At 37.3% G+C, this 26,165-nt stretch overlaps 1 protein-coding gene across 5 annotated transcripts in view; it reads right to left on the reverse strand.

The window, feature by feature from the left end:
• Nucleotides 1-26,165, reverse strand: part of KMT2E (lysine (K)-specific methyltransferase 2E) — a 65,764-nt gene that overhangs the window by 4,852 nt on the left and 34,747 nt on the right. For all 5 annotated transcript variants that reach the window (XM_010580898.1, XM_010580899.1, XM_010580901.1 and 2 more), the window contains 16 exons: nucleotides 25,859-26,031; nucleotides 24,566-24,604; nucleotides 22,756-22,968; nucleotides 21,248-21,378; nucleotides 20,043-20,160; nucleotides 19,758-19,867; nucleotides 17,269-17,530; nucleotides 14,389-14,487; nucleotides 12,521-12,685; nucleotides 11,213-11,521; nucleotides 7,731-7,985; nucleotides 7,408-7,552; nucleotides 6,400-6,653; nucleotides 6,193-6,249; nucleotides 4,083-4,646; nucleotides 822-1,120 (listed from right to left, as the gene is read on the reverse strand). In XM_010580898.1, coding sequence (XP_010579200.1) covers nucleotides 822-1,120; nucleotides 4,083-4,646; nucleotides 6,193-6,249; nucleotides 6,400-6,653; nucleotides 7,408-7,552; nucleotides 7,731-7,985; nucleotides 11,213-11,521; nucleotides 12,521-12,685; nucleotides 14,389-14,487; nucleotides 17,269-17,530; nucleotides 19,758-19,867; nucleotides 20,043-20,160; nucleotides 21,248-21,378; nucleotides 22,756-22,968; nucleotides 24,566-24,604; nucleotides 25,859-26,031 — 3,193 coding nt within the window. The remainder of the gene's footprint in view (nucleotides 1-821; nucleotides 1,121-4,082; nucleotides 4,647-6,192; nucleotides 6,250-6,399; nucleotides 6,654-7,407; nucleotides 7,553-7,730; nucleotides 7,986-11,212; nucleotides 11,522-12,520; nucleotides 12,686-14,388; nucleotides 14,488-17,268; nucleotides 17,531-19,757; nucleotides 19,868-20,042; nucleotides 20,161-21,247; nucleotides 21,379-22,755; nucleotides 22,969-24,565; nucleotides 24,605-25,858; nucleotides 26,032-26,165) is intronic.

Consider the following 26,165-nt stretch of genomic DNA (forward strand, 5'->3'; position numbering starts at 1 on the left):
ATTTAATGATCATAAACAACGATGCAAGTATCACCACGTGCTCTCTACCTGAGCAGAAGGAACTGTTAAGGGAGACTGCATGCAGCCCTGCAAACTGCACTTAAGCAACAGCAAACACCACAAACACATTCCAGCCAGATCACGGAAAAATAGACTTTCCTAAAGCCTTCTAGAAGCTTTTGCTGATCAATACAGATTATTCTGTTCCACACTTCTTCCCTACAGTACTTTTGAAAAGGTTTTGAGATTTAAGATGGAAAATACTCTCTTCCACCCACAGACAAAGCAGTGGGCTGCTACAAGGACATGAGTGCAGACCCAAGGCCATGCTGAGAATCAGACTCAAATCTCTCACAGCCATTACAGCATCCTCTCCATTGTACTGCTGCTCTCTCCTCCACACACCTTGGCAAACACACACAGCCCAACCTGTGCAATGGTGGAGGGAGCACACCTACTCAACAATGCTATTTTCTACAGATTTACAACTGTGCTTTACCTACACACTTTTATAATCTACAGAACTTGACAACTTGTTCTGCTCAAACCAAAACCTGGTTTGCTCTTAGAAAATAAAAAAGCAAAGCAGAATGAAAATAAATTAACCAGTATCTTACAGATAAATATTCTAATCTTTATGAGGTATGTGCTATATTTCTGAGGAAAGTGGTAAAACAGCTCTTCACTATTCTGAAAGAAGGGCTTCCAATCAGTAATCTGCAACTGCACCCTTATCAATGAAAACCAGATTTCAAATAGAAAAGACTTAGAATTAAGTAAATAATTCTTCAGCACTTTAGTCCTCTAGTTTTGTGGCTTACCACTGAACTTCAGGTTCATTCTTCTCACTGGAAGAAGATTCCTTAATTGCACAGTTGTTGCCAATGTCTTCTGGAGCTGCATTATAAACAGTAGTTGGCAGTGGTAAAGGCAGGCCTGCAGCGTTATCAGTTTGCTCCCCATTTTCACTGTTGTTATACCCATCATTAGCACCATTGTTACTACTTGTACTTCCTCCACCAGCAGCATGAGGAGATACAGTAACCAGGGGGAAGTTTTCTGTCTTTGAGCCACTTTTTCTAGCTTCTCGTTGTCTCTTACGGTATTCTAGTAAGGATACCTATGGAACAAAAAAAGAAACAAATACCACACGAAACATTAGAAGGGAAGTTTACTTGTTTCCTTTCTCACAGTTTCAATTAAATGTATTTTTTCAGTAACACATACCATTTACTTGGTTCTAAAAGAAAACGGGGATAGATTAATTGAAGATGTTTCACCACATCTGCAGTGAATTTAGAGAGTACTGAGCTACTAATGACTGTGAGGATGATTATGTTAAAAAAAAAAAAAAGCTTCTGCCAAGAGAAGGAAGTATGCTTTTTTCCTCAGGGAAGAAGCAGAATATGGTGCAGGTCAGCAAAAGGTTCACTGCTCAAGTCATACTGTTGGTTGAAGCTGCAAGGGACTTCACAGTTTCTCCTGGAACTGCAGTATTAGTAAGACTACACTGATACAGTAAAGCTAATTTTGAGTTGTCACATCCTGCTCTCAGACTCACATGAAAAACCACGCTTCTGCTTCAACTCTACTGCATATACTGAAGGATTCTCTAAGCTCTTAATACATTTTTCTTAACATACAGAATTCCCAATTTTAATTCTTTTCCCAGTTTATTTTCAATTTCTGTCTTTAATGCACTCTAAGAGACTGATTAAGAACATATTTTAAAGCTAAATTTCAAGTAAAGTTTATTACCAAAACCAATGACACATGAAGGGAAACGTGGTTTGCTACTTTATATATAAAAATATATACTCAATATAATCACTACACAGAAGCTTCCATAGAACAGAAAACAGTTTAAATGTTTAGTAAGTTACCATCAGTAAGAAAAATATACTTTCAAGTGTTCTCACTATGTATCTTCAGGATTTGGAGCAGAAAGCTGAAGTACTGATCTTCAGACCTACTTTATTCAGTAATGACAATAGTTTGGTGGAAATAACATTTAATGTCTTTAAATCTTTTTTATTGTAGTTATCAACAACCTACTCCGAACCATACAGTACCCAAAATAAGAAACTAAAGTGCAATAGTGAAAAAAAATTCACATTTAACTGGCTTAGTCCTCCGTAAAAGCAGACATCCATTTCTACACAGAGTGAAAAACCAGGGCAGCTTGCTTTGTTTGCAGTCCTGGGGTTGGGGTTTTTTTTGTTTGCTTTCAAACAGATCTATCCATTAAAGACTCATCTATATGTCAGGGTAAGAACAATTAAAAATATTTTTCATAAAACAAAGTTTAGGTTAAGAACTTGCTTTCAAAAGAATTTGTGTTATTTCCACATCACATGACTGGGATCCCTTGAAGAATATTGCTTTAAAGAAATCTTAAATGTTAAGAATGGATGAAATCTATGCAGTGTGGCCACTATGTACAGGACTGTATTGAAATGGGATGAACTTGTACAATGGTGACAAAAAGTAGAGGAGCAAATGCTTACAGAAATGTTGAAATATGGAAAAAACTCCTTAACAACTGCATAAGGACATTCATATCTTATGTGATCCTAGGGAAAGGCTTCTATTATTCTCCTACAAAGTTCCTGAATTCTCACGTTCTCCTTAGGTGAGATTTTCGCCCCCCCCCCCCCCTACCCCCTAAAAAATCGCATTTAGAAAGCCTAAATCCCATTCTTTCAGGGGTACAGATACAATTTTCTTCGGCTGTTTCTTCAAACTGAGACTTTTAGACAGGAATCCTGGGTGGGAGGTCAGGAGGAAGCCACACCTTTTTTCATTTGGGGATTAGTGTAGCATAAGCCCTCAGCAGTAACAACCTGGAAGAATCCTTGTCAACAGAAAGGGGGAGGGTTACTGAAGCACTAAGTGTTGCTGGGATTTGAAAAGAAATTAATTTAACCTTCAGACAAAGAAGAATGTGAAGCTACAGAAATTTTGGCTTATGTTTTTTTTGGCTTTGCCAAAACAGCAGGGCTACAGCAACACACATGGGATCCACAAAATTTTCAGGGTCAGGAGTAGGTAAGAACAGAGATCCTACCAACTTGCTTCAGTTATGCCTCTGTTTGAAGCAAAGTAAACAAAAATCCAATTCTGATGGAGAACTTCTGAAGGAAGAATCATGAGCGCTCCCTAGCAGCATGCCCCAAGAACATGGGAGGAGGCGCATACAGGGGGGTGTAATGGGACCAAAAAACCAAAACCCCATTGTGCATGCATGTACATACACAGAATATTCCCCCCGGCCCTGATCATTACTTCCATAAAGAAAATAAATCACATCTTTCAAACAAGAAAGATTACTAGTCTGCTATGAGACAGAACTGGCAAGCTGTTGCATTGGAAACTACTGCCTTCCATGTTTGTCATCCTTTCTGCAAGGAGCAAAGGGAGTCTAACCTGACAGTAAAGCACAAAGACAGTTATGCAGAAGAACTTCCAATTCTGGTTCAAGTTGCCCATGACCACACAACTTACCTACAAAAACTGTTTCATGAGAGTAGCAAATTTAGATTGTGCTTGTTTTTCAAACACAGTGTTTTATAAAGAAAGAAATTAAGCCAAGAAAAAGATTTCTTGGAACTAAGGATTTCTGTCTAGTTCTAACAGTGAAACCAAGATACCTTAAGTATATAAAAATCTGAATTTTAAAGTCTCAGTATCATAAATCTGTTAGTGCAATTTCTTACAGTAATTCATAACAAATGTTCACAGTATATTAGCTCTATGCTAGTAGTATAACAGAATATTGTAATAATTGGTGGCATAAGCAACCATTTTCAAACCTGAAAAGCAACTGTTTATAGAGCAATTAATTTAAGACTCCTATGAATTAAAAGTGAATTTGTATCTATTACTTCAAAAAATAAATTCACTAATGGGTGTATGCAGCTTTACTCTTTGGTCTTCATTATTTCCCCTGAATAATCTCTACTACATTGTAGTATCTGAAGATGAGCCATCAGTTGTTTTTTATTATATTATGGTTCTTTCTGTTATAGAAATATCATTAGCAGACTATGTAAGACAGACCAAATGATTCTTAAAATTATAACCTTTTTCTTTTGTGGAGGATTCTGGGGTGTGCAATTTCCATCCATCAAGTTGTCGTTATTGACAGTCCTTCCAAAGCCAGATGCAATTCCATCTTCTGAAGTACAAAAAACAGATGCTTCCATGAACATGCCTCTAGCATCGTCTTGAATCAGGCACTTTGACTCGCTTATTCTGAATCCACCTCCTACCTCCAACTGATGTGAAGGGGTCAAGTCCCTCAAATTAGAATTCATTGAGAAATTTACACCTGTCCTGTCGGGACTTTTTACCCAGGAAGAATAAATTGTGCCCCGTCCACAATGAGCAGTTTCTAATTGGCTGTTTGAATCAGTCCTATCATGTGTGGGGGCTTCCAGGTTTTTATGCAGTGCACTTTGCTCAATTACTTCGAGTCCCAGCTGGAGGTCTGACACAGATTCCATTTCTCCAGTGCACTGCCGTGTGACATCAGTCCTATTCCTTGGACTGGAATATCCAATAGTCTTTATTTCTTGCAGGCCCATTTCTGTCAGGTTGGAATTTCTGAAAGAATTCAGTGCTAGAATCGATGCTCTGTCATATCCCTGCATGAAGAAAAAGCATGTCAACTCTTTTTCCACACTCCAACAAAACTGCAACTGTTCTGACATTCAGTTGTGCCTTTAAGCTGCATTAAAGGCCTTCCACTATGATGAATTTATCTATTTTTAAGAACCAGTTCTACAGCCAGACACTGATTTCTACTATTGCTATGTGTTAGGTAAAAGCATTTTAATAAAATGCACATTAACCGAAGTCAAAATAAACTTTAAATAACCGGTTTTATTTATGACTGGCAGAGGAAGGGGAGGAGCTTCAATGAGAGCAAGTCCCTGACCAGGAAGTTACAAAGCACTTGCTTCAATTCAACACAAAAGCGGGGGGGAGGGAGCTTTTCTGAGACACTTTCGAATTTTGAAACAGTATTAAAACCAGTATTCTGTAGAGGGGAGAAAAAAATTTCTTAAGTTATATAAACTTCTTTTGTACGTCTTAAAACTGTATTAACCATGAAAAACCTAGCATGTATACATGGCTGGAAGTAGCTTTTCTAAAGCAATGTGTTTTAAGGTTTTCATGAATCCTTTTTAAAATATTGTATTAAAAAGCTAAAGTTCCTAAGTAAAACCCCTCTTTTCGAGTCAGGTAAACATTAAATTATTAAATTACAATAGTTTAGAAGTAACTGTTAAATTCAGTGGACAGCTATGATTGTATGAAAAATTTTGTGTGTTTCAACATTTGTTAAGATTTTGACCTAAAAACATACACATGTATGTGTTCAGCTCCCAGGGGAGAGTATTTGGATCATTCATTTGCATGACTTGCCAGAAGTGAAAGTCTCCATTAGTAAGTACAACCCACTAAGTCTTTTTATTGTTACTTATTTCTACCGATTCCTTTTAGGTGCCAGTCAGTTTACAGTTCAACACCTTCGTGCAAACTGTGTAGTTACCAGCGGAATTCGAGCCCCACCTCACTGTGGAACATTTCCTCACTGCCCGGTGCAGGGCAGAGGGTCCCTGTGGAAGTTCTTGCATTTCAGAGCCAGGTTGCCCACCAGCAGCCCAACCGCTGCCTCAGCCCACAGCCGGACACTTCATCCCCCCAGCAGGGAGCAGCCAGCATGATCCAATGGCACCTGCTGCTCCCAACCTAATCCACCCAAACCCATTTATTGCCCTTCTGCTCCGCTCTCTCACTCTGAGCATAATTAGGCTCAACAGAAACAATTAAGAGATGCTGGTAACAATGAGAAATGTTAATTTAAATCTAACTACAGCCTGAAAAGCACAAGCGTTGTTTTTTTCTGGTCTTATCTATAAATTGCAGTAGTTACTCCTTTTCATGACAGCCATCAGGAAGGATTTTTAAGTGATACAGAAGAAGAGGAGAGAGAAATCAGTTTAAAGTGGAAAATGAAATAGGTAAAGTAGAGATATACAGTAATAAGCAAATAAAACCTGTAGGGAAGTTACCCTTTACATTCCAGTAAACTTGCAATGGCAGGTGAAAAGCCTTTACTAAGAACCGTGCAGCCATACAGGTGAAATCAAGATACCATTTGCAGTTTTTGGCAAATATCCTTACCTCTTGACTGTAAGCTCGCCTTTTTACTTCTGGGGAACTGTCAGGTGAGGAAATATTCTAAATAAAGGAGAAGAAATTGCAAGTCAATTTCTTTTTTAGCCTGAAGAAATATAAAACACCCCCTTGTAGCAGGAGTACAAATACCGATTTACACCAGAATGTCTAAACACATCCTCTGAACACGCTGAAATTCACTGTAAATCTCACCTCAAAGTGCATGGTATTTCCATGTATACATGGAGTTACAGGAGTAACTGGCGAATATATGGGTTTGTAACCATTTCTACAAGCTTCATCTTCTGTTTTTACCCTAGGAGGAGTAGCAAACAATGATGGCTCGGAGGCAGTGATGTCAGCATGAGTTGGTGTGGCATACGGAGAAGGAGTAGGTGTAGAGGTTTCTGAGAATGCAGACTCCAACAGCTGATACAGTCTTCGTTTTTTTAGTGGTGTGGTTAGATCTGTTTGTTAAAATTAGAAAAAAGCTATAAGATCTAGATATAGTAATTACTTACAGTTGTTTAAGTACTTGATGTAATGAAATTATGAACTCCACATTAAAAAAATCAGTAAGATTACAAAAATCTCTTAAGGGCAGGCTTTCCAAAAAATGAACTCTTAACAGCCTACAGATGCATCAGTAACTGAAATTTGTGTGCTCCCATGATGGGAAGAACTATCTGTGTTTCCAGAAAACGGAAAGTCAACTTCTATGCAATTTTAAGACTGTTCAGCTAAAGTGGAAATTCCAAGTTCAGGACTGTACACACGAATCATCTGATACGCAACATATCCTTATGGAAGTGTGTTTAGTTTTTAGTATGTTCCCATTTTGTATTATGCCTACAAGATTACACAGCTTTTCCCCTGTGTGCAACAGAGGCCCACTGAATTTAAAAGGAGTTCTGAATATATAGAACAGCATGGAAAAATTTATAATCTAACCTCTTAATACTAATAGTCAAAAACATTAGTCTTTTGTTGACTGTTAAACTCTATGAGATATAGTGGTTACTTATCTAGTATCAATTATACATTAAAGGGGGAAAAAAATCCCAACCTCTATGCAACTAGGCATTTCTTTCGAAGAAAGTACCAGGAAACAGTGGAAATACCCCTGGAATTTTCATTAACTGATCACTTAAAAAACATGGTCCTCCACATTTAAACTACTTCGACGTTGCTCTTCTGTACTGTTATTAGTAAAAGCTTCACCTGTTAAGGAACAGCTGTCATTCAGTAATAAAGGACTTTTATTTTCACCATTGATGGCTGGACTTCTAGATCTTTCTTGTGATGGTGAATTAAATCTATCAATCATTGTTGAATTTTCTTCTTCCAAAGCCTGCTTCAACCATCGCTGTAATAAACCAAGTTCAAATCAGTGACTTCACAGTTTAATGATAAACGTTTCAAAACATGTTACACATGACAACTGGTTTGCCAAGCAGCTTTTTTCTGCCTGAATTCATGCTAGCAAATAAAGACTTATTTTTAATTAATACAGTATGGGGAACCATAATGAAGGGAAGCATTACCTTCTTACAAGAGCCAGTAATGTTTTCCACAGGTTCTTTTTTCCTCCTCTTTTCTGAAAGGAATGGTGAAGTAAAACGAATATAGTGCTTTGGAGTTGAATATACATGTGGACTGTAAGTGAGACCTGGTAAAGAATTCAGTTGAGTAGCCAGAACTTCAGGGTCAGTAGTTATGCGTAGAGGCCTTTCTGATAGACTGTCTGTAGGCTTCCCTGTTTTATCACTCTTTTCACTTAACCATTCACTGACCAAGTGCTAAACAGAGAGAGAGAAAAAAATTAGTGTTTTATGAGTGTTTTTATCAGTGGCTTTTAGAATTTTTTTAGTCTAATTATCCACCTAGTCAACTGTTACACAAACCAGAAAACAGCTAGTTTCCAGGCTGCAAGTTTAAGAATACACAGGGCAAGAATGAGGACAGTTTTAGTGAAAAAATGGGGACAGCAGAAGGAATCAGTATAGATTTGCTCTATGTAACAAAGTTTTGGGGGTTTTGCTTTTTGGGGTTGGGTTTTCTTTTGTAACTAACATTTAGTTCTTTTTTATTTAATTCTCACTGAACGTGCTATAAAAGTGCCCAGATAACCTGGTACTTATTATGTGAATTTACGAACAGAATTTCAAGACAAATTTTAAACTTGTGCCTGAGCTCCTAAACTGAGGGGAAACAGTGTAACATTAATAGAACAAAATTAAGTAAATTCCTCATCAGATTTCCATACTGTCAGGACTGGACTTCTGTCAACGTGTCAGGCAGACGCCTTGAACATTCTTCAATATTGTAGTTTATTAAATTACAACACCTTTACTAAGGCACACTTGTCAAAGAAGGGTATTCTTTCCTAGCTAGTTCAGTGTTTTTGAAAAACGTGCCAGTAGATTTTAGTTTCTATTAACAGATAAACTAACCTCCTGAATTTTACAATGGTTCAACAAAGTTAAAGACATCCAAATTAACACATTAAATATTATTAATATGATATTAAGGCTTTAACATAGATTATAATAATAGATTTACTTTTAAACTGCTTGTCTTTTACAAACCTATTTATATTTATCAATTTGTTTTTAAAGCAGGACTTTCTCCTCATGTAGGGTACGCTGGGTACAACATGAGACATTTCACAGACATTTATCCTTAAGACTACGAAATGGCAAAAAAGTGCAGTAAAATTCAGACTTCTCGGAGATCTTCCTTCTTTTCGCTATACAACATGCAAAAAAGGAAGACAGATTCTGACAAGAATTTAATAGTGATGCAATAAGCAGTTTTTCAGGACGACTCTGGTGCCTTTTGGGAAAAAAAAAAAGAAGTTAAGTATGTTTGGGGATGTCCTGGTTTCGGCTGGGACAGAGTTAATTTTCTTTCTAGCACTGCCCTGGTTTCAGCTGGATAGAGTTAATTGTCTTCCTAGTAGCTAGTACAGTGCTATGTTGAGTTTGGTATGAGAAGAATGTTGATAATACACTGATGTTTTCAGTTGTTGCTAAGTAGTGTTTAGTCTAAAGTCAAGGATTTTTTCAGCTTCTCATGCCCAGCCACCAAGAAGGCTGGAGGGGCACAAGCAGTTGGGAAGGGACACAGCCAGGACAGCTGACCCAAACTGGCCAAAGGGGTATTCCATACCATGTGACATCACATCTAGTATATATAAACTGGGGGGAGTGGGTGTGGGGGGGATTTCACCACTCAGGGACAAACTGGGTGTCGGTCAGCAGGTGGTGAGCAATTGCAATGTGCATCACTAGCATATTCCAATCCTTTTATTATTACTATTGTCATTTTATTAGTGTTACTATTATCATTATTAGTTTCTTCTTTTCTGTTCTATTAAATTGTTCTTATCTCAACCCATGAGTTTTACTTTTTTTCTCCGATTCCCTCCCCCATCCCACTGCGTGGGGGGGAATTGAGTGAGCGGCTGCATGATGCTTAGTTGCTGGCTGGATTTAAACCACGACAAGTAGCTGGTATAGTGTTATGTTTTGGATTTAGTATGAGAAGACTGTTGATAACACACTTATATTTTCAGTTATTGCTAAGCAGTGTTTATACTAAGTCAAGGATTTTTCAGCTTCTCATGTCCAGCCAGCAAGAAGGCTGGAGGGGTGTCCTGGTTTCAGCTGGGATAAAAGTTAATTGTCTTCTTAGTAGCTGCTATAGTACTATGTTTTTGAGTTAAGTATGTGTTGCTAAGTAATGTTTAGACTAAAGTCAAGGATTTTTCAGCTTCTCATGCCCAGCCAACAAGGCTGGAGGGGCACAAGAAGTTGGGAGGGGACACAGCCAGGGCAGCTGACCCAAACTGGCCAAAAGGGTACTCCATACCATGTGATGTCATGTCCAGTATATAAACTGGGGGGACTTAGGCTGGGGCGGATCACTGCTTGGGAACTAACTGGGTATCTGTCAGCGAGTGGCAAGCAACTGCACTGTGCATCACTTGTTTTGTACATTCCAATTCTTTTATTATTATTGTCATTTTATTATTGTTGTTATTATTATCATTATTTTCTTCCTTTCTGTCCTATTAAACTGTTCTTATCTCAAGCCACGAGTTTTACTTCCCCCTGCCCTGATTCTCTCTCCCACCCCACTGAGGGGCGGGGGAGTGAGCGAGCAGCTGCATGGTGCTTAGTTGGTGGCTGGGGTTAAACCATGATAGGGGGTTTAAGATAAAACCACCTTGAAATTGTTATTGTTCAACTTGACAAAAGTTTCAACCTCTAACTTCCTCCCCCTTCCCCTCCACTACATAAAATTTTCAGAACTTGCAAAGCACACTGAAAAAAAGTCACTTTTTAACGCAGTCTGTAGAATCTTAAAGCAGAAAATTTTACTGATTTACTCACACTTGCAGATTTAAGATTTTTTTCAAGTGTCTTTAAACATTGTGGCATTTCTTCAAGCCTTTTCCAATGGAGTCCAATAAAAAATTTAAAAACAAAGTACTAAAGGAAGTAAAGCATCTCCCCTCCAAACATGCACATAAATTTTGAGTCTTAAATCCATTCACTTCAGAACAGACATCTCAAAAATACTAGAAGTTAATGATTTCCTTTCAGGTATTCTGTTTGCTACCATTAAAATACCTTCTAAAGCATATGATGAACACAGGAAGGAAAGGCAACTTTTATTTCCTTTTTTTCCTTTTAAATTAACAGCTTTAATTATGTTTTGGTTATTATTTCAGCCTACTTAGAAAGTACTTCCCTGAGAAAACATTTGTTCCAAAATTGTTCTGAAAGATAGTCACTTAAAATCCAAAATAACTTCTACCAACGGATATTATACATACCTTTTTTAATCTCTTAATTTATTACCAGTGTGTGGCTATATAATGGTGATTTTTAAAGAAATGAGTCAACATTTTTTAAAAACTCTCTACATAGTTGCATACTGATGCAGCAGTCTATGATTTTTTTTTTTTTTAGACTCAGTTAAAGGCCATACTCTTCTCCCCATCCCTTAACAGACATACCTTCTTTGTTTTAGGATACTTAGTAGGGCATTTATTAAGTGCTGGAGCTTCTGTTTCAGTAACCATTTCTGTAACAACAGTTTCTGTTTCTGGCTCAGCTACCAGTGCAGCATTCTCAGTTTCATTATGCTGTGAAGTTACTTCCACGTCAGGAGAAGATGGCTGGATGTCTGAACACATGCTGACAGTTCTGTGTCGTCTACGTTGCTGTCCAATGTGAGTTCTACTCCGTGAGAAGCTTTTTCTCTGTTTAGCTCTATTAACTTTAGCTGGGGTAGGCTTGGTGGCAGTTTCTTCTTTTGCTGGTTCCTGGTACAAAAGAAAAGTCTAGTAAACAGATCCCCCACACACGTATCTTTCTTACAACAAAATGTCAGTTCCCCCTTCCTTTACAGGTCCAAAAAGCCTCTATCTCATTTTTGTTGTTAGAACTAAAATACTTCAGAGATAATATTTCTATCCTTCTTCAAGGCAAACTACAAGATTTCCTGTATTTTCCTCCCAAGCACCTGCTATATCATTGGCAGTGTATTTACACACACCAGTCACTGGTCAGATCACCAGATTTGTGTAAGAACTGCCATGCCACATTCATTCATACATAAGCTAGAAATCAGCTGCTTACATCATGATGTCTTTCAGTCCAATATTCTTTTTATAATGTATAGTTTACTAAGTGTTTAGCATTGTCACAAAAGGTACTTAACAGCATGCTAACAAAAATTATCCAGGGAAACAACCTGAACTGAGAATCTGTAGGAGTATTTGCAAGTCAAGAAGCATACTAGCATCCAGCAACAACAGAGTAAAAAATTGTCTATGAAATATTAAGTATCATCTGCAAGAACTGAGAACAAACTACGCCTTAATAATTCCTTTCCTTTAAAAGAAAAGAAGGGATTATAATCTGTTCCTGAATAACCCACTGAAGTAGCAAGTTGTTCTCCACTGGTTATAGAGGGTGCCTAAGAAAAGCCACCTCCTGTGGCTGAAGTCAGCATAGGTAAACACCTCCTATCCTGAACTTTGAAGAGAGACTGAATAATACAGCCGGTGTGTGTTCGCACATTTGCATAAACTAATGTAACTGAAATTCCTCATAAACAAATTCTACACATATTTTCTTGAAAAAAAGAATCAGGAGCTAACATAATATAATGTCAAAGAACAATATGGATTTTGGTCAAATATATTCCAGTTCAGAGGGAAAAAAAATGTTCATACATCTTAAAGTGCAGCTTGACATCCAAATCGATAAAATGTGCCACGTTAAAAGCCAGCTTTAAAATAAAGTTCCAGGTTAACTACCTGAATAAATTCAGTGTCATTGAGAATCTGTGCTTCCTTGCATTCTGATTTAACCTCAGTTTTTGCTGTGCTGATTCTTTCCAAAGCCTGTTCTCTTCTTTTTTCTCTTTTTTCTAGTCTGGCAAAAGCTTGCAGGATAGCTTCCATTTTCCGTTCTTCTCTTGTCTGATGGATTTAATAATAATCACGATCAAGTTTCAGTCACAATCTTTTGCATATGTAAATACTTAAGTAAATACTTTTTTTTTTTTCCCCAAGTACTTCAGAACATGTTCAGTGTATGTTGACATGGAGATCAATTTCAGCAGAAGCTCACAGGAAAGGGGGATGTTACAATGACTGCAATTATTACAGACTTCTGAAGAAAGGCTTGCATTCATACCAACCCTGACAAACAAGAAGAGAGTCCTGCTTCGGATTTAAGAACTTGCTAAAAATAGTGATTTACTAGTAAATCACTGGCCTATAAGCATAAAAAGAATACATAGCTCTGACTCACTTACTTGCATAGTATTTAAAAACAATGAAACACTAATGACCAGAAAGATATAAAAAACTAATACATGTATGAAACAAAACCGGAAAGCTCCATTAGCCTCTAACCCAATTTTCCAAGTGTCACAAACTGTATCAAAACATACAATCAACATCCAAGAATCACTATTTCAAAATAAGGTAACATTAGGTCACATAGAAGCTAGATTTTCTGTCTATCCGTAATTCAGGTCCTAGTGCTGTACAGAGGCAGATCCCTTCATCTGGACAGAACTCTGCTTAAGACAATATAGAGGTGGCAGAATTCAAGGCTTCTATTACTTTTTTTTTTTTTTTGCAATCCTCAGAATGGAGCTAGAATAATAATTATATCTTTAACTACTATAGCAACTCTGCTGTAACTAAGTTTCACAGAGAGCATTGCTTTAGGAAAAAAATAAAACTAAAAACCCCCCCCCCCCCCGCAAAGCCAGCACATCCTCTACCAATACATCTAACAGTGTTTGATGAGAATCATTTCTCAAAAGCATCACAAGACACTGTTGTGTTTAATATTAGAACTCACGCTGTCATTCTTCAGATCTCCTATTAAAATATACATTTTACTTGAGCAGATTTTGCTTTCTGATGTCCAATAAACACAAGTTTCATCAATTTTGCTAATGACAGAGTTGTAGGAAACACTGACCAAAAGGAATGTATACCCCACCCCCCACCTTTTTTTTTTTTTTTTTTAAGGTCTGGGCAAACGCAGACAGTTTTGGTGCTACCTTGAACTCCACTTATCAGAAGTTCTGTAAGCACAAACAATAAAATGAAAGTTCCAAATATTAGTATTTCATTATACAACTTGGCCAAGATTTTGATTTAACTAGTAATTTCAAGTATCTCACATTTTGAATGCCTAACAAAAAAAGCACATTTTAAAATGCCAGTTTTCATAACACTGTTCTACCAACCTCTAAAAATTAGGATTTCTGAGCCTTTACAAGTTGGGAACTCAAAAAAATAATTAGGCAAAAATCCTGACTCCTAGTACTATCTATAAAAATGGCCATTACAAATAACAAGCAATAATAAAGAGTGAAGAAAGTAAAAACCTGATGATTTCTACAATGCCTTTTTTTGAAGGCAATAAAAAATTATATACATTTGAAGATAAAAGCAGGTTTTCGTCAGAAAGCAATGATCAAGCTAGATGAAATGCTCTCAAATAGCAAGCCTTGCATTTTAAGTTGAAATTCATGTAAGGATCTGACATCACATGTACTCAGAGTCTACAAGCCTACAAAAAGGCAGCAATTAGCATGGGAAGAACAGACATCACTAAGCCTTAGTGACAACTTTAGGCAGCTACTTGCTTCCCAACTTACCATCTTCCTTTTCCTTTCTGCAATCTGCTCCTCTGATTCCATTTCTACTTCATTGCTAATGGGAGTTTTTTCTTCTATATCATCAATGAAATCTGGCTCCTGAAAGATGGAAATGAGTGTTTTACAGAAACTCTGCTACTCTTTAAAACTAGGGAAAAGTTACACAGAACTAAGAATCCTCAGATCACTACATCGAAAGTAACCAAGCCAATAAATCAAGACAAAAATGTAAAAAATCCTAACATCCACTTGTACCTTTGTACAAACCTGTAAATATAATCACTGGACTAGATCTTTTCTATTCTGAGCTTAGACACATCTGCATCTTTTTTCTTTAGCATATTGATCTTATTTAAATTCTGGGGTTCCATCCACACTCCCCCACCCCACCAACCAAAAAAAAAAAAAAAATCAGAATTAAACTTCCAAACCAGCAGAAACTTTTGGGCACTAACACTGACCACTGATCTAGCCACTCTTTATAATCAGTTAAAGAATTAGGAGCTTTACATTACACACCCATTAAAAAAAAACAAACAACAACAACAACAAAAAGCATTAGTTTTAGTGAAATAGAATGAGTGTCAAAGGAGATGTTAACAATTATATAGATGTTCTTCTCAGCCCGAAAGTGTATTCTATTAAAGTCACATTTTCCATTTAAACTCTCACTATAGAATCTAATGACAGTGCCATACCATAAGGAAACACAAGAGTTAGCTAATAATGGTTTTCTGTTTTGAGAAAACAAACAGAAAGAACCCCCACCACACAACATCCCCCCGCCAAACAAAAAACCCCCAACCATGAAACAGTAACTTTGAAAAGAGTTAAGTGTTCACTAGTCCTATATGCAATTTCACTTTTACATAAAGGACTAGACAAAGGGGTTTTTTAACATTTGTCTTAAAAGTACATTTACATTTTCCCATATGTTTTCTTTACCTTAGCATTATATCTCTCACCCCAGGAAAAAAGCTATTAATTGACTGGCTTCTATGTTTAGACACATGTTTTAACAGCTTTATTCTCACAACTCCTACTGTTTTAAGTTCAGTTTTGAAAAACAATGCTAGTTCTCCTGTGACTGTTCTATATAAGCACTGTATATTACATTAAAAGCTCAGGAGAACGTTCCAAATACCAGTTATCACTTGTTAAAACCAAAACACAAAATAAACAAACAAACAAACAAACAAACCCAAAACACAAAACCAAAAAAGAAAAATTACTTAAGATGAGAAAGTCTAAATGTTGCCTCTCTGGAGATCATAATTTGTAACAGTCACGTGTCATGCCTTCTGGACTTCCAAGCAGTTTTAAGCTATTTAGCTACTAAAGCCCCAGAACAATTTGATCATTTTATGAAAACTGGGGTCAATATGCTCATTTTTACCTCATTCCTTCACTCCTAAGTGATGTTAAAAGAACTAGGAAATGGCTCCCTCCCAGACTAACTCCTTTTTCTCTGCCCCTAAATCATCATCAAAAACCATATGTACTGGTTTTGGCTGGGATAGAGTTAATTTTCTTCATAGTCACTAGTATGGGACTATATTTTGAATTTGTGTTGAAAACAGCGTTGATAACACTGGGATGTTTCCCTCAGTGCTGAGCAGTGCTCACTCAGAGCCAAGGCCTCTTCTGCTTCTCACCTCCCCCCACCAGCAAGTAGGCGGGGGGGGGGGGGGCATAAGAAGTTGGGAGGGGACACAGCCAGGACAGCTGAACCCAACTGACCCAAGGAATATTCCAGACCATATGATGCCATACTCAGCATATAAAGCTGGGGGAAGAAGAAGGAAACGGGGGATGTTCAGAGTAATGGCGTTTGTCTTCCCAAGTAACCATTACATTGGATGAAGCCCTGCTTTCCTGGAGATGGCTGAACACCTGCCTGCCGACGGAAAGTGGGGAATGAATTCCTTGTTTTGCTTTGCTTGTGTCCGTGGCTTTTGCTTTACCTACTAAACTGTCTTTATCTTAACCCATGAGTTTTTCTCACTTCTACTCTTCTGATTCTCTCACCCATCCCACCAGGGCAGGGAGCGAGCAAGCAGCTGTGCAGTGCTTAGTTGCCAGCTGGGGTTAAACCACAACACCATCATATAAGGAAAAAAGAAAAACAACAAACAAACAAAACCAAACGCCAACTCCCCAAAGAAAGAAAAGATGGATAGTTACTAAGGTAACCATCTGCTCATGTTAAATATTTACCTTTAATAGCTACTCTGCAAAATTAAGGTAATAATTGGTCTCACATATCATTCCCACTAGTTCTTTAAACTGACATATTAAAAAAAAGACTAATTTAAAATTGACTACCGTGGTATATTACCAGGTAGCTTTACCATACTATCCACCTATTATCCAGTATTTAGCTTCAAAACATTCCTTCCTCCTCCTGAGTCCCCAAACTCTATAGAAAAGAGCTGCAGAGATCTATTAAACACAGAGCTGCAGACAACACTTAATATTCTGGGTTGAAGGTTTATTTGTTATAGAAGCAGGGCTAGTCATTGTATGTTTAAAATACTATGCTCCTGAGTAACACATCCAACTAACTGAACGACACTTCAGGATGGACTGGGAGCTCCTGAAAGCATGGCATGAGGCTTTCACATTAGAGATCCACGAAGAAATTCAGAGGAAAAATGTATAGTTAAAACTGGTATGGGAACCAACATATCTTTAAACACAATCAAATATTTAGGAAAACTGAGAATAGTATAAAAAAATTCTAAACAGCTTATCCATCATTATGATTTTTGATAAATCTCCCTACTTCTTTTCAGTGACTTGTTAAAATTCCTTTAGTAACTACAAAAAGAGAGTATTTGGTTTATAAGCTTTTCTTTCTGATCATCTTTGTGTCAATACCTGATTATTAGAAATGGACAGCCTGAGGGGAGAGAGCTTCCTCTGTTTATTATCTGCAATTTTCATTTTGGTGGCTGCTCCTTCACAGTCCAATGTGATGTTCTGATTTTGAGTCTCCTTTTCTCTTGAAACATCTTTCTCTTTCTTTCCCTTTTTCCTTCTGGTTTCATACCCAGTATTGATGTTTTCTGTAGGCTCAGAACGTCTGAGAACGGGGCATTCAGGATTTTCTTTGAGGCAAGCACAATCCACTTTGTATTTACTGAAATTAAATGCACGAAGGCATATTTTGGTTAGGCTGTACAGCAGTTAAGACTTTTCAATACTGAATTACACAAGCTAATACATTTCACAATAAACATCTGCTATGATGCAAACCAACCATATTAAAAGCAGTTTACTCAAGTTTTCACCAAGATATACAATATTGCTGTAATTCAAATCTCATCTACCTGTTAACAATTTGTGGCTTTTTGCCACATGGATTTCCTTTAAAGTCAAGGTTAGAATTTGCTTAAAAGGTGGAAGACATCTAAAACCCAAATATATCCCAGGTAGAAATATAACCACGACATTAAGGAAATTAACAGATGCATGGAATGCAGAGAGTTCTTGCTTTATACAAAGACAGTAGACACAATTTACAGAACAAGCACACTGGAAAGAACTCAGAGTCACTTCGTACAATTTTAAGTTCCACTTGGATGCACAGGAACTGTTACTGAAACACATTCAACTTGCACAGGCTGTCAGCTGCAGGTACTGAACACAACTACTACATACTTCTAAAAGGATAAATAACAAAACCCAAAAACCCTATCAACCAGGCAATTTCTCAGGTTGTCTTAATGCGAGGGACGTAAGAGTATGTCTACAACGCTTAACAGTGCAAAGTATCTTTAGCTAGTGTCCTGGTTTTGGTTGGGATAGAGTTAATTTTCTTCTTAGTAGCTGGTACAGTGTGTTTTGGCTTTAGTGAGAATGATGTTGATAAACTTATGTTTTAGTTGTCGGTAATTTTAAGTTAAGGATTTTTCAGTTTCCCATGCTCTGCGAGCAAACAGGTACACAAGAAGCTGGGAGGAAGCATGGCCAGGCCAGCTGACCTGAACTACCCAAAGGGATAGTCCATACCATAGGACGTCACGCTCAGTATATGAACTGGGGGGAGTTGGCTGGGTGGGGTGGATCGCTGCTCGGGCATCAGTCAGTGGGTGATAAGCAATTGCATTGTGCATCACTTGTCTTGTCTCGGGTTTGGAATTTTTTTAATTATTATTAGTTTTATTCCTTTTCATTCCTATTATTATTGTATTTTATTATTGTTAGTATATTTTATTTTACTTCAGTTATCAAATTGTTCTTATCTCAACCCACAAGGTTTACTACTTTCCCTGATTCTCCTCCCCATCCCACTGGGAGTGTGGGGAGTGAGTGAGTGGCTGCGTAGTGCCTAGCTGCTGGCTGGGCTTAAACCGTGACAGCTAGTCTGAACCCAAGTTGATTAATACAGGTAGTACTCTATGGATGTAACTAGCTCAGGTCCAGAAGTAGTGAAGGCATGTCTGCACCGCACCACACCCAAGCTGACTTACGAGCTGACCACTGAAAAGTGTTATTACCTTGGTGTAGCAAAATGTGAAACAGTTGGACTGTTTCTGGATCCCATCAAGTGCACATAAATAGGCTCTTCAGTACTTCAGTTTCCAAGGTTAGTATTAGCCTAGGTGTTCCTGCACAATGTACCTATACCCTAGAACATTTCCTACTAGCCAAGAGAAATCATTACTAGATTATATCACTCAAAGGCCTTATTTTGCCATCAGATTTCGAAGAGGTGTTTGAATAACAATTCCTACATATGTGAATGGAACTTAACCAATTATTTCCTTTACCATTCCAAAACAATGCTTACAGATAATGGCAACAGTTTATTAGACCTTCCCCAATTCATCAAAGGAACAGCAATTATATTCAAAAAAATCTGTAATAGGTTATAGAATCTGAGGCACTAAGCATTCAGTGTATTTGAACATTCTTAATCACGCATTAAACAAACGCCATTTATAACTAAATTCCACAGACACCGTCTTCCTGAAGTTACGCTACAGAGGCACTCTGAAATAAATAGGGCATTACCTATTTTTAGATTTTCTTCCCCTCTACTCTCCCCACACTACGGGACACCTGTATACAATAAATTTTCAAAGTACATCTTTATTCATATTCATCTAAGTTTGTATCTTTTCCACATCATTTATAAGGAACTGCAACACTGCTGAAATTAGGAACAGATATGCAGTAATAAAAACACAGAGCAAACCCTGCCCCCACACACACTGTTCATCGTAAATACAGTGTGTTTAAAGAGCCCTGGTGTTATTAAAGCATGCAAGAAAGTAAATGATATAAAAACAACGGCACTCTGAATTGCAACATAACTTAAAAAGCATTAGATGTATTTTCGAACAGCATGCTCAAATACTTACCAATTTCCATAATCAAAATCAAATGCTATAGTAATCTCTGCTCCCTTTGGAATGTTATGGATGGAGTAAATATAAAGATGAATTGTTCCATCTTCAATTACATGCCTCACCTATATTCAAGAGAACATTATTATACTATCATGAATTACTTTGGTTTCCCTTTTTTAATTTTTAAATTACCTATAAAGAAATTGTAGGGATCACTCAAATTATCAGTTGGGAAACTCAAGGAAAAGGGGACTTCTTAGTAAATAAAACCTAATTTAACTTTATGTATATGCTTACCTCCGCATTTGGTGTACATGACCGCCTGATGAATCGAGCTTCATTTCCAAAAGTCCTTGCATCAACACACATTTCTAGCCCATGGAATTTGGAATAAAACAAAACAAATGGGTATGGCCTGAAAAAGATATAAGAAAACCAGAGTTTTATCGTATTTAAAGATGCTAAATACCACTTATTCTTCACATTAGTTAGCTTTGTAACACCATGTTTGGCACGATACACCAAATTTGTGGGTTAATCTGAGAATAACACTTTTATATTTAAGCTTCATGATTCTACCTGGTACATTCTCCAAATGTATTCTCAGAATACCAGAAGTCTGAGATACAGCTCTGAATGTAATTCTACTGCACGGGATCTAAAGGGAGGAACAGTAACAGGGCAAGCTCTAGACATCGAAGACACAAGGTTAAGATTCTTCATCTTAAACTTTTTCTTATGGCAGATCCTAAAATGAAACTCGGGTAGAAATTTAGGTGCCTTGTAGAATCATCTGAAAAAATAGAATAAAATAACACCTCCCCATCTCTGCCTAACACCTGCAGTATCACTAGCACCCAACCCTCCTGAAGAAAGGGGGCATCTAAAGCTCATTTTGGGAAAGTATTTAAGTTCTGCTATTACAATTGCCAGGGAACCATTCCACCTTTACTGAGCAAAAGCTGTATGTTCTCTCTCCTCCAACAGGCCTCTTGCAACTTCCCAGGTAGTTGTGTCCGTGCAGTTAATGGCAGCACTGAAAATGATCCACAGGAGGAAGGAAGCAGCCACACATTGTTCAGTAACTTAACCCAACTACAGAACTCTGGCAGCAAAATAGTCCCAAGTTAACCTGTGTCCAATTCCATTCTCAGCCTGATGGACTTAAAATCTATTTATCTCACAAAAGAGAACATCTTTGCCATTACCTTCTGAATTAGTTTAGGATGGTAGAACCTGCCAATCTTTGGTTTAAGGTGCACAACTACCTAACTGAGAATGCAGGAATCCTGTAACCAGGCAAGAAGAGGAAACTAACTCCTGAACAGATCTGTAAGGGTATCTAGAAAAGAAGGGGGAGACCGGATTCCAGCTACAATTATTTTTAATCAGACAACAGTAAAATGCAAGACATTGCTGGTAACTAAGACCCACTTGAGGCAAGAGTTTGGCAACACAGCATTTTAACAGTTACCTTATTAAAACATATGGAATAAACAAACCTTTTAAAGAAATATCCATTAGCTTCAAATTGTTCTCTCAGCATGAACTTTCCTCTGTATTCAATAATAAGTGCATCAGGAGGCAAGTCTTTGGCAGCTTTTAAAATTTTCTTGTTTTTTTGCACGTAGCTCTATAAAGACATAAGTTACGTCTATGAAGTACCATTTTTCCATTATACTTTCACAGATTATACTTTCACAACTACTAAACAATTCTGTATGACCTAAAACCCCCTCCTTTTTGTAAATAAACCTCCAGACTGATTTGATCAAACTGTCCTGTTCCCCTACCAATGTAACTAGTTATGAATTTAGATTCAAGGAATGCTTTAGCCCTAGTTCTCCAGTACATGGCTGAAAACCAACATATTCATGTTCTCACAATTCAAGTACTATATCCCTTAGTGCACTTAACTCTCACCACTACTAGGATGAATTGCTGCATTGTTTTGCACAACACTTTCAAAAGGCTTCTATTCCTTCAAACAAAACAAAACATGCAGACATAAAAGGACGTTCATGATTCATTCAAGAAAAAACAGAACAGGAAAATAACAAAATCATAATAAAAGAGAATCCTGAGAGAGTTTCCAAATTTATTTTCATATCTTTAGATGGAAGGATGGCTTTTAATTAAAAACCAATACATACCCTGACAATTAGTGAACTCACACCTTTCGTAACTGTCATCGCCAATCAAAAAGGAAGTAGCCTCTATGTAGGCAAAAGGCTCTGTAAGCAGGGATATTCCTCTAAGGAGGGTGTCCCATATGCCATGATGGTCTTTGAGGAAAAGAAGCAAAGATGCTTCTATTAATCTGCTACAGTAACTACTTCTGGAGATTTCTGCTACAAAATGCTAAGGTCTGTTACATGGCTCTCATTTTAAGCTGATAAGTAACTGATGTTAAGGATAGAAAAAGACATCGCACAATTTCTGCATAAACTAGAAATTACAGGATCACAAGAGTAAAGAAAAAAAAAGGAAAATCAGTATCAGAGTATTACCTACCATCAGAAACATCCTTCATGAATTAGTAAATTAATTTCTATTCTGAGTACCTAAACATCCAGAACACTTACCATACCTTAAGAAAAATGTGGACAATTAACATGTTGATACACACAGCAGAAAAAAAAGATTCCAACTTCAATGCTTCTATCTACTCTAACCACTCCTGATATTCCTCACAGAGCAGAGAAACAGCAGCAAGGTTTACCGTGTCCACCACAAAAGACAGTCTAAGGACAATCCAACGTTCAGGCTCAGAATAACACCTTAGCCATTTTTATGATATGCAAGTGTAAACATAACCAGGGGTGATACAGGATGTACAAAAATCAATTACAAATTCAAAAAAAGCTCTGATGCTTAGATCTGGTGAGACAAGATACAGAAAATGAATGCGAAGTTCGCCCCCCCCCCTTTTTTTAAAGGCATCTAAAGGGATATCTTTGTCATGGCACAAACCCAGCATGCAGTAACACAAAATGGCACAGCTCATTACCTCTACTGGAGGTTTGAAAATCAGATTGCTGGTGCTGACTTCCTTTTTGTCATTTCCATTGCCTAATCTCAGAGCTATTTTTTGTGCCTCCCTCTGGACACCCTCACTGTACTGGTTGTTGTTTGCCTCTTCATAACGATCCATCCATGCCTTGATTTTAGTTTCCCATCCAAAGTTTGAACTGTCAGTAGGATCAATCTCTGGAGCTGAGCCCTAAAAATTGAAGTAAGTGACCAGACATTACAAGGTAAGAAAAAGATAATAAAATAAAAAAAAATAAGCCTACAAGACGACACAAAATGAAGGGCAAAGGTATGCCATTGATTTAAGGTTTGTTTTTTTTAGGAAGTCCGGTATAAAATTCTGTATTACTTAAAAGCATTGAGTTGAATTCAGTAGCATTACATTTGTCCTTTTAGGAATTGTATAATTTCATAAATACCACCCAAATTCAGGAATACATTCCCCCTTCAACAGGGATGCTAGGTTTTAGTGGGACAAGAATGGAGATTGACATTGTTTCCTCCCACAACTGCACTGCATCACAAATCTACAAGTGCAGGAGCTGGAGGGTCAGATCTCCCTGCCTATTCAACTTTTGTGAACATACGCAAAGATGAAGAACTCCACCTTCCATCCTATAATACACAGATTTGATTTTCCCCTTTCAACTTCAAGGGTCATGCTGTATCTTTTACTAAACTTTACTAATCCTACACCTACTACATTAAGGTTGTAACTTTAACTTTACAGGCTTTGCACAGATAATTTTTCTCCCCTTATCTGTTCCTCACTAAACAATTTTCTTCTGTGGTGCTTCAGATCCTTTCACTTTCTTTAAAAGTGCCACTGTACCTCCAGACCTCACAAGCAGCAGCCAGGCTGCAGCCAACCAATGCTCCTTAAGGACAGCAGCAGCCACCCAACGCTCCCTTTTCTATCCACCTGAGCAGAGACTCTATTAAACATTAATAAAACAGCAAGTAGTTCAGCAATTCAATTTACCTGTTTACATTTCTTTTGTGCCTCAAGAGAACCGTGCACACAAACAGCATTAAAAAAAAGCTTTGATGCTAAGAAAACCATGAAAAAACACAACAGAACCTTACAAACACCATATTCAAAAAGCACAAAACACACATTCTCTTCCCCAAATCTGTCTTCACTAATCACAAGTCACATCTTATACATTTGAAATGTAAATCGTGTCCCACTTGTTCTTATATATCCCAAGGATGAATAAACTACGGGAAATACCTAGTTTTCACACCATGCATATTTTTATCTCACAGAAAATTTAGACTGCTGTAACACTTAAGTCTTACAAAGCAGACATACCAACGCAATTCCTTAAACTATGCCAGCACTAGTGAGTAGAGTCCCACCAGATAAATACATGGAGGTATGACAGAGCAGAACCACTAGTTTAGCTTTCAAATGCAATATAGCCATTTCATTCTTGTGCTGTTTAGAGCTATGAAAAGCTGGAGCTACAAACTTCAAATGAGGCGTGCACTCAACTTCACTCCCCTGCATAGCACAAACGGGCCTTAATTCCTCCACTGGCTCTTGAAAGCCAAGTATTCTCAGAATAAAAATTTACACTATATTATTTCAGTTAACTTTGCAGGACATAAAGATGTAGGGCTCATACCTTAATTTAAAATTACTATGATGCGTACGTAGTACATTAATTATCAAGAGTATTTTAGTGCTTAATGTATAGCACCTATTGCATTCTTAATGCTTCATATTATTTAAGGAATGCACAGTCAAGGTTTAAAACAAAACCCAAACAAAATCACATTACCTTTACTCGTGAAGATTTCCTGGATCCTTCTCGAAATGCCTGAAACAAAATTAGGTATTTATATTCTTTGGAGGATATACAAAATCTCCTAAGGAATTCAAAATCTATTAACAAATTAACAGCTTTTCAATGTGGGCCATTCCCAGTAAAACATGCAACATGATGACAACAGAACAAACTACACTGAAATATCAAGAAGGCAACAGGTTACATCTCGCAAAACGTATTTTAAAAACCAATTCAGCATTCTAAGTGAAGTGCAAACTGGATGTCAGAGCTAGTAGTCCAGGTACCCCTACCTTTTTCCTATATTACATGACAACTCCAGAATTTCAGAATTCAAGACAAAGTAACTGAAAAGTTACTTACAGAACACTCCATGCTTATCATGTGAACTTGTAAACTGGCCAGATCCTTCACACTATTTGTGGAAGGAGAGGAGGGAGAAGCAGGTGTCACAGATGTCCTATAACATTAACTTTTGAAAGAAGTTTGCCATTCTACAATAAGATCTCATTCTTTAAATCATCTCACCCAACGTTGGGAAGTAACAGACGAATTTCTGGTAGTAAATTTATATTCAGAACCATTCATTCAAAAGGAAACATTTTATTCAAGATTTCCTAAGAGATATTGATAACTAATTCTGACTTCAAGTTTTAAAGGACAAAATTCTCATCCAAGCCAGTGAAACTGAACTGCAGAAAGGAACTCATTAGTTTAGGAAATTCCATGTACTTTACTTCTTCCCATATATTTTATTTATCTTCACATGTATTATATTGTTTACACCTGTAGCAAAACCTTATAATGTCAATTTCCTGTTTACCAAAGTAGTTTAGTGGCTAACTTTGACAGCACACTTCCACACAATTTCAACTCAAATAAATGGACATGAAGTCACATCAGGACAACTGACAGCAAACATTTCTGAACTTTAAACTGCCACAACTGAAGACTTTCAGACACAGAATTCTTCTTTGGGTATCCAAAGCTTCCTCTGCCCTACTTCTAACTGTATCAAGTGGTCCAGTAAATGCGATTCCTCCTTACAAATTCTGCCTCAATTGTAAAATTGAGCTTTCATGGCTAGTACATATTAACTTCAAGGGGGCGGGGAGAAGCAGGGAGGACTGTACCATTTACTACAGAGTATTACGTTTCAAGCTAAACCCAGATAGTAAAATATTATTAGCAACAATAGCCTGATTAAAACCAGTGTCTCTTTGCAAGAGATGTCACATAGCTGTAATTTATAACACAGTTATAAAAAGAGAAATTACATTAACTTACTTTTTTACATTTTGCTATGTTCTGTTCTTTCTCTCCACTTTTCTTCCTTTTCTTATCATTGACTTTTGTAACTCTTGTAGGATTTACAGTAATTGCAGTTGGTGCATGTTGAAAAGCAGTATACAGTTCCACAGGAACCTCATCACCACTCTCTGTTGCGCTGGTATCCCCATCTTTAAAACAAAGAACATCCCGTAAACAATCAAATACTGTAGAAAGAACATTCACTAGTTATTTTACATCTGCTTTTAAAAAACAAAAATACATACTGACAAATGCTTCAAGCACTCAAATGCAAAATTCACGA

This window comes from Haliaeetus leucocephalus, unplaced genomic scaffold, assembly GCF_000737465.1.
Source record: "Haliaeetus leucocephalus isolate CR32 unplaced genomic scaffold, Haliaeetus_leucocephalus-4.0 Scaffold751, whole genome shotgun sequence".
In the NCBI taxonomy this organism is placed as follows: Eukaryota; Metazoa; Chordata; class Aves; order Accipitriformes; family Accipitridae; genus Haliaeetus; species Haliaeetus leucocephalus.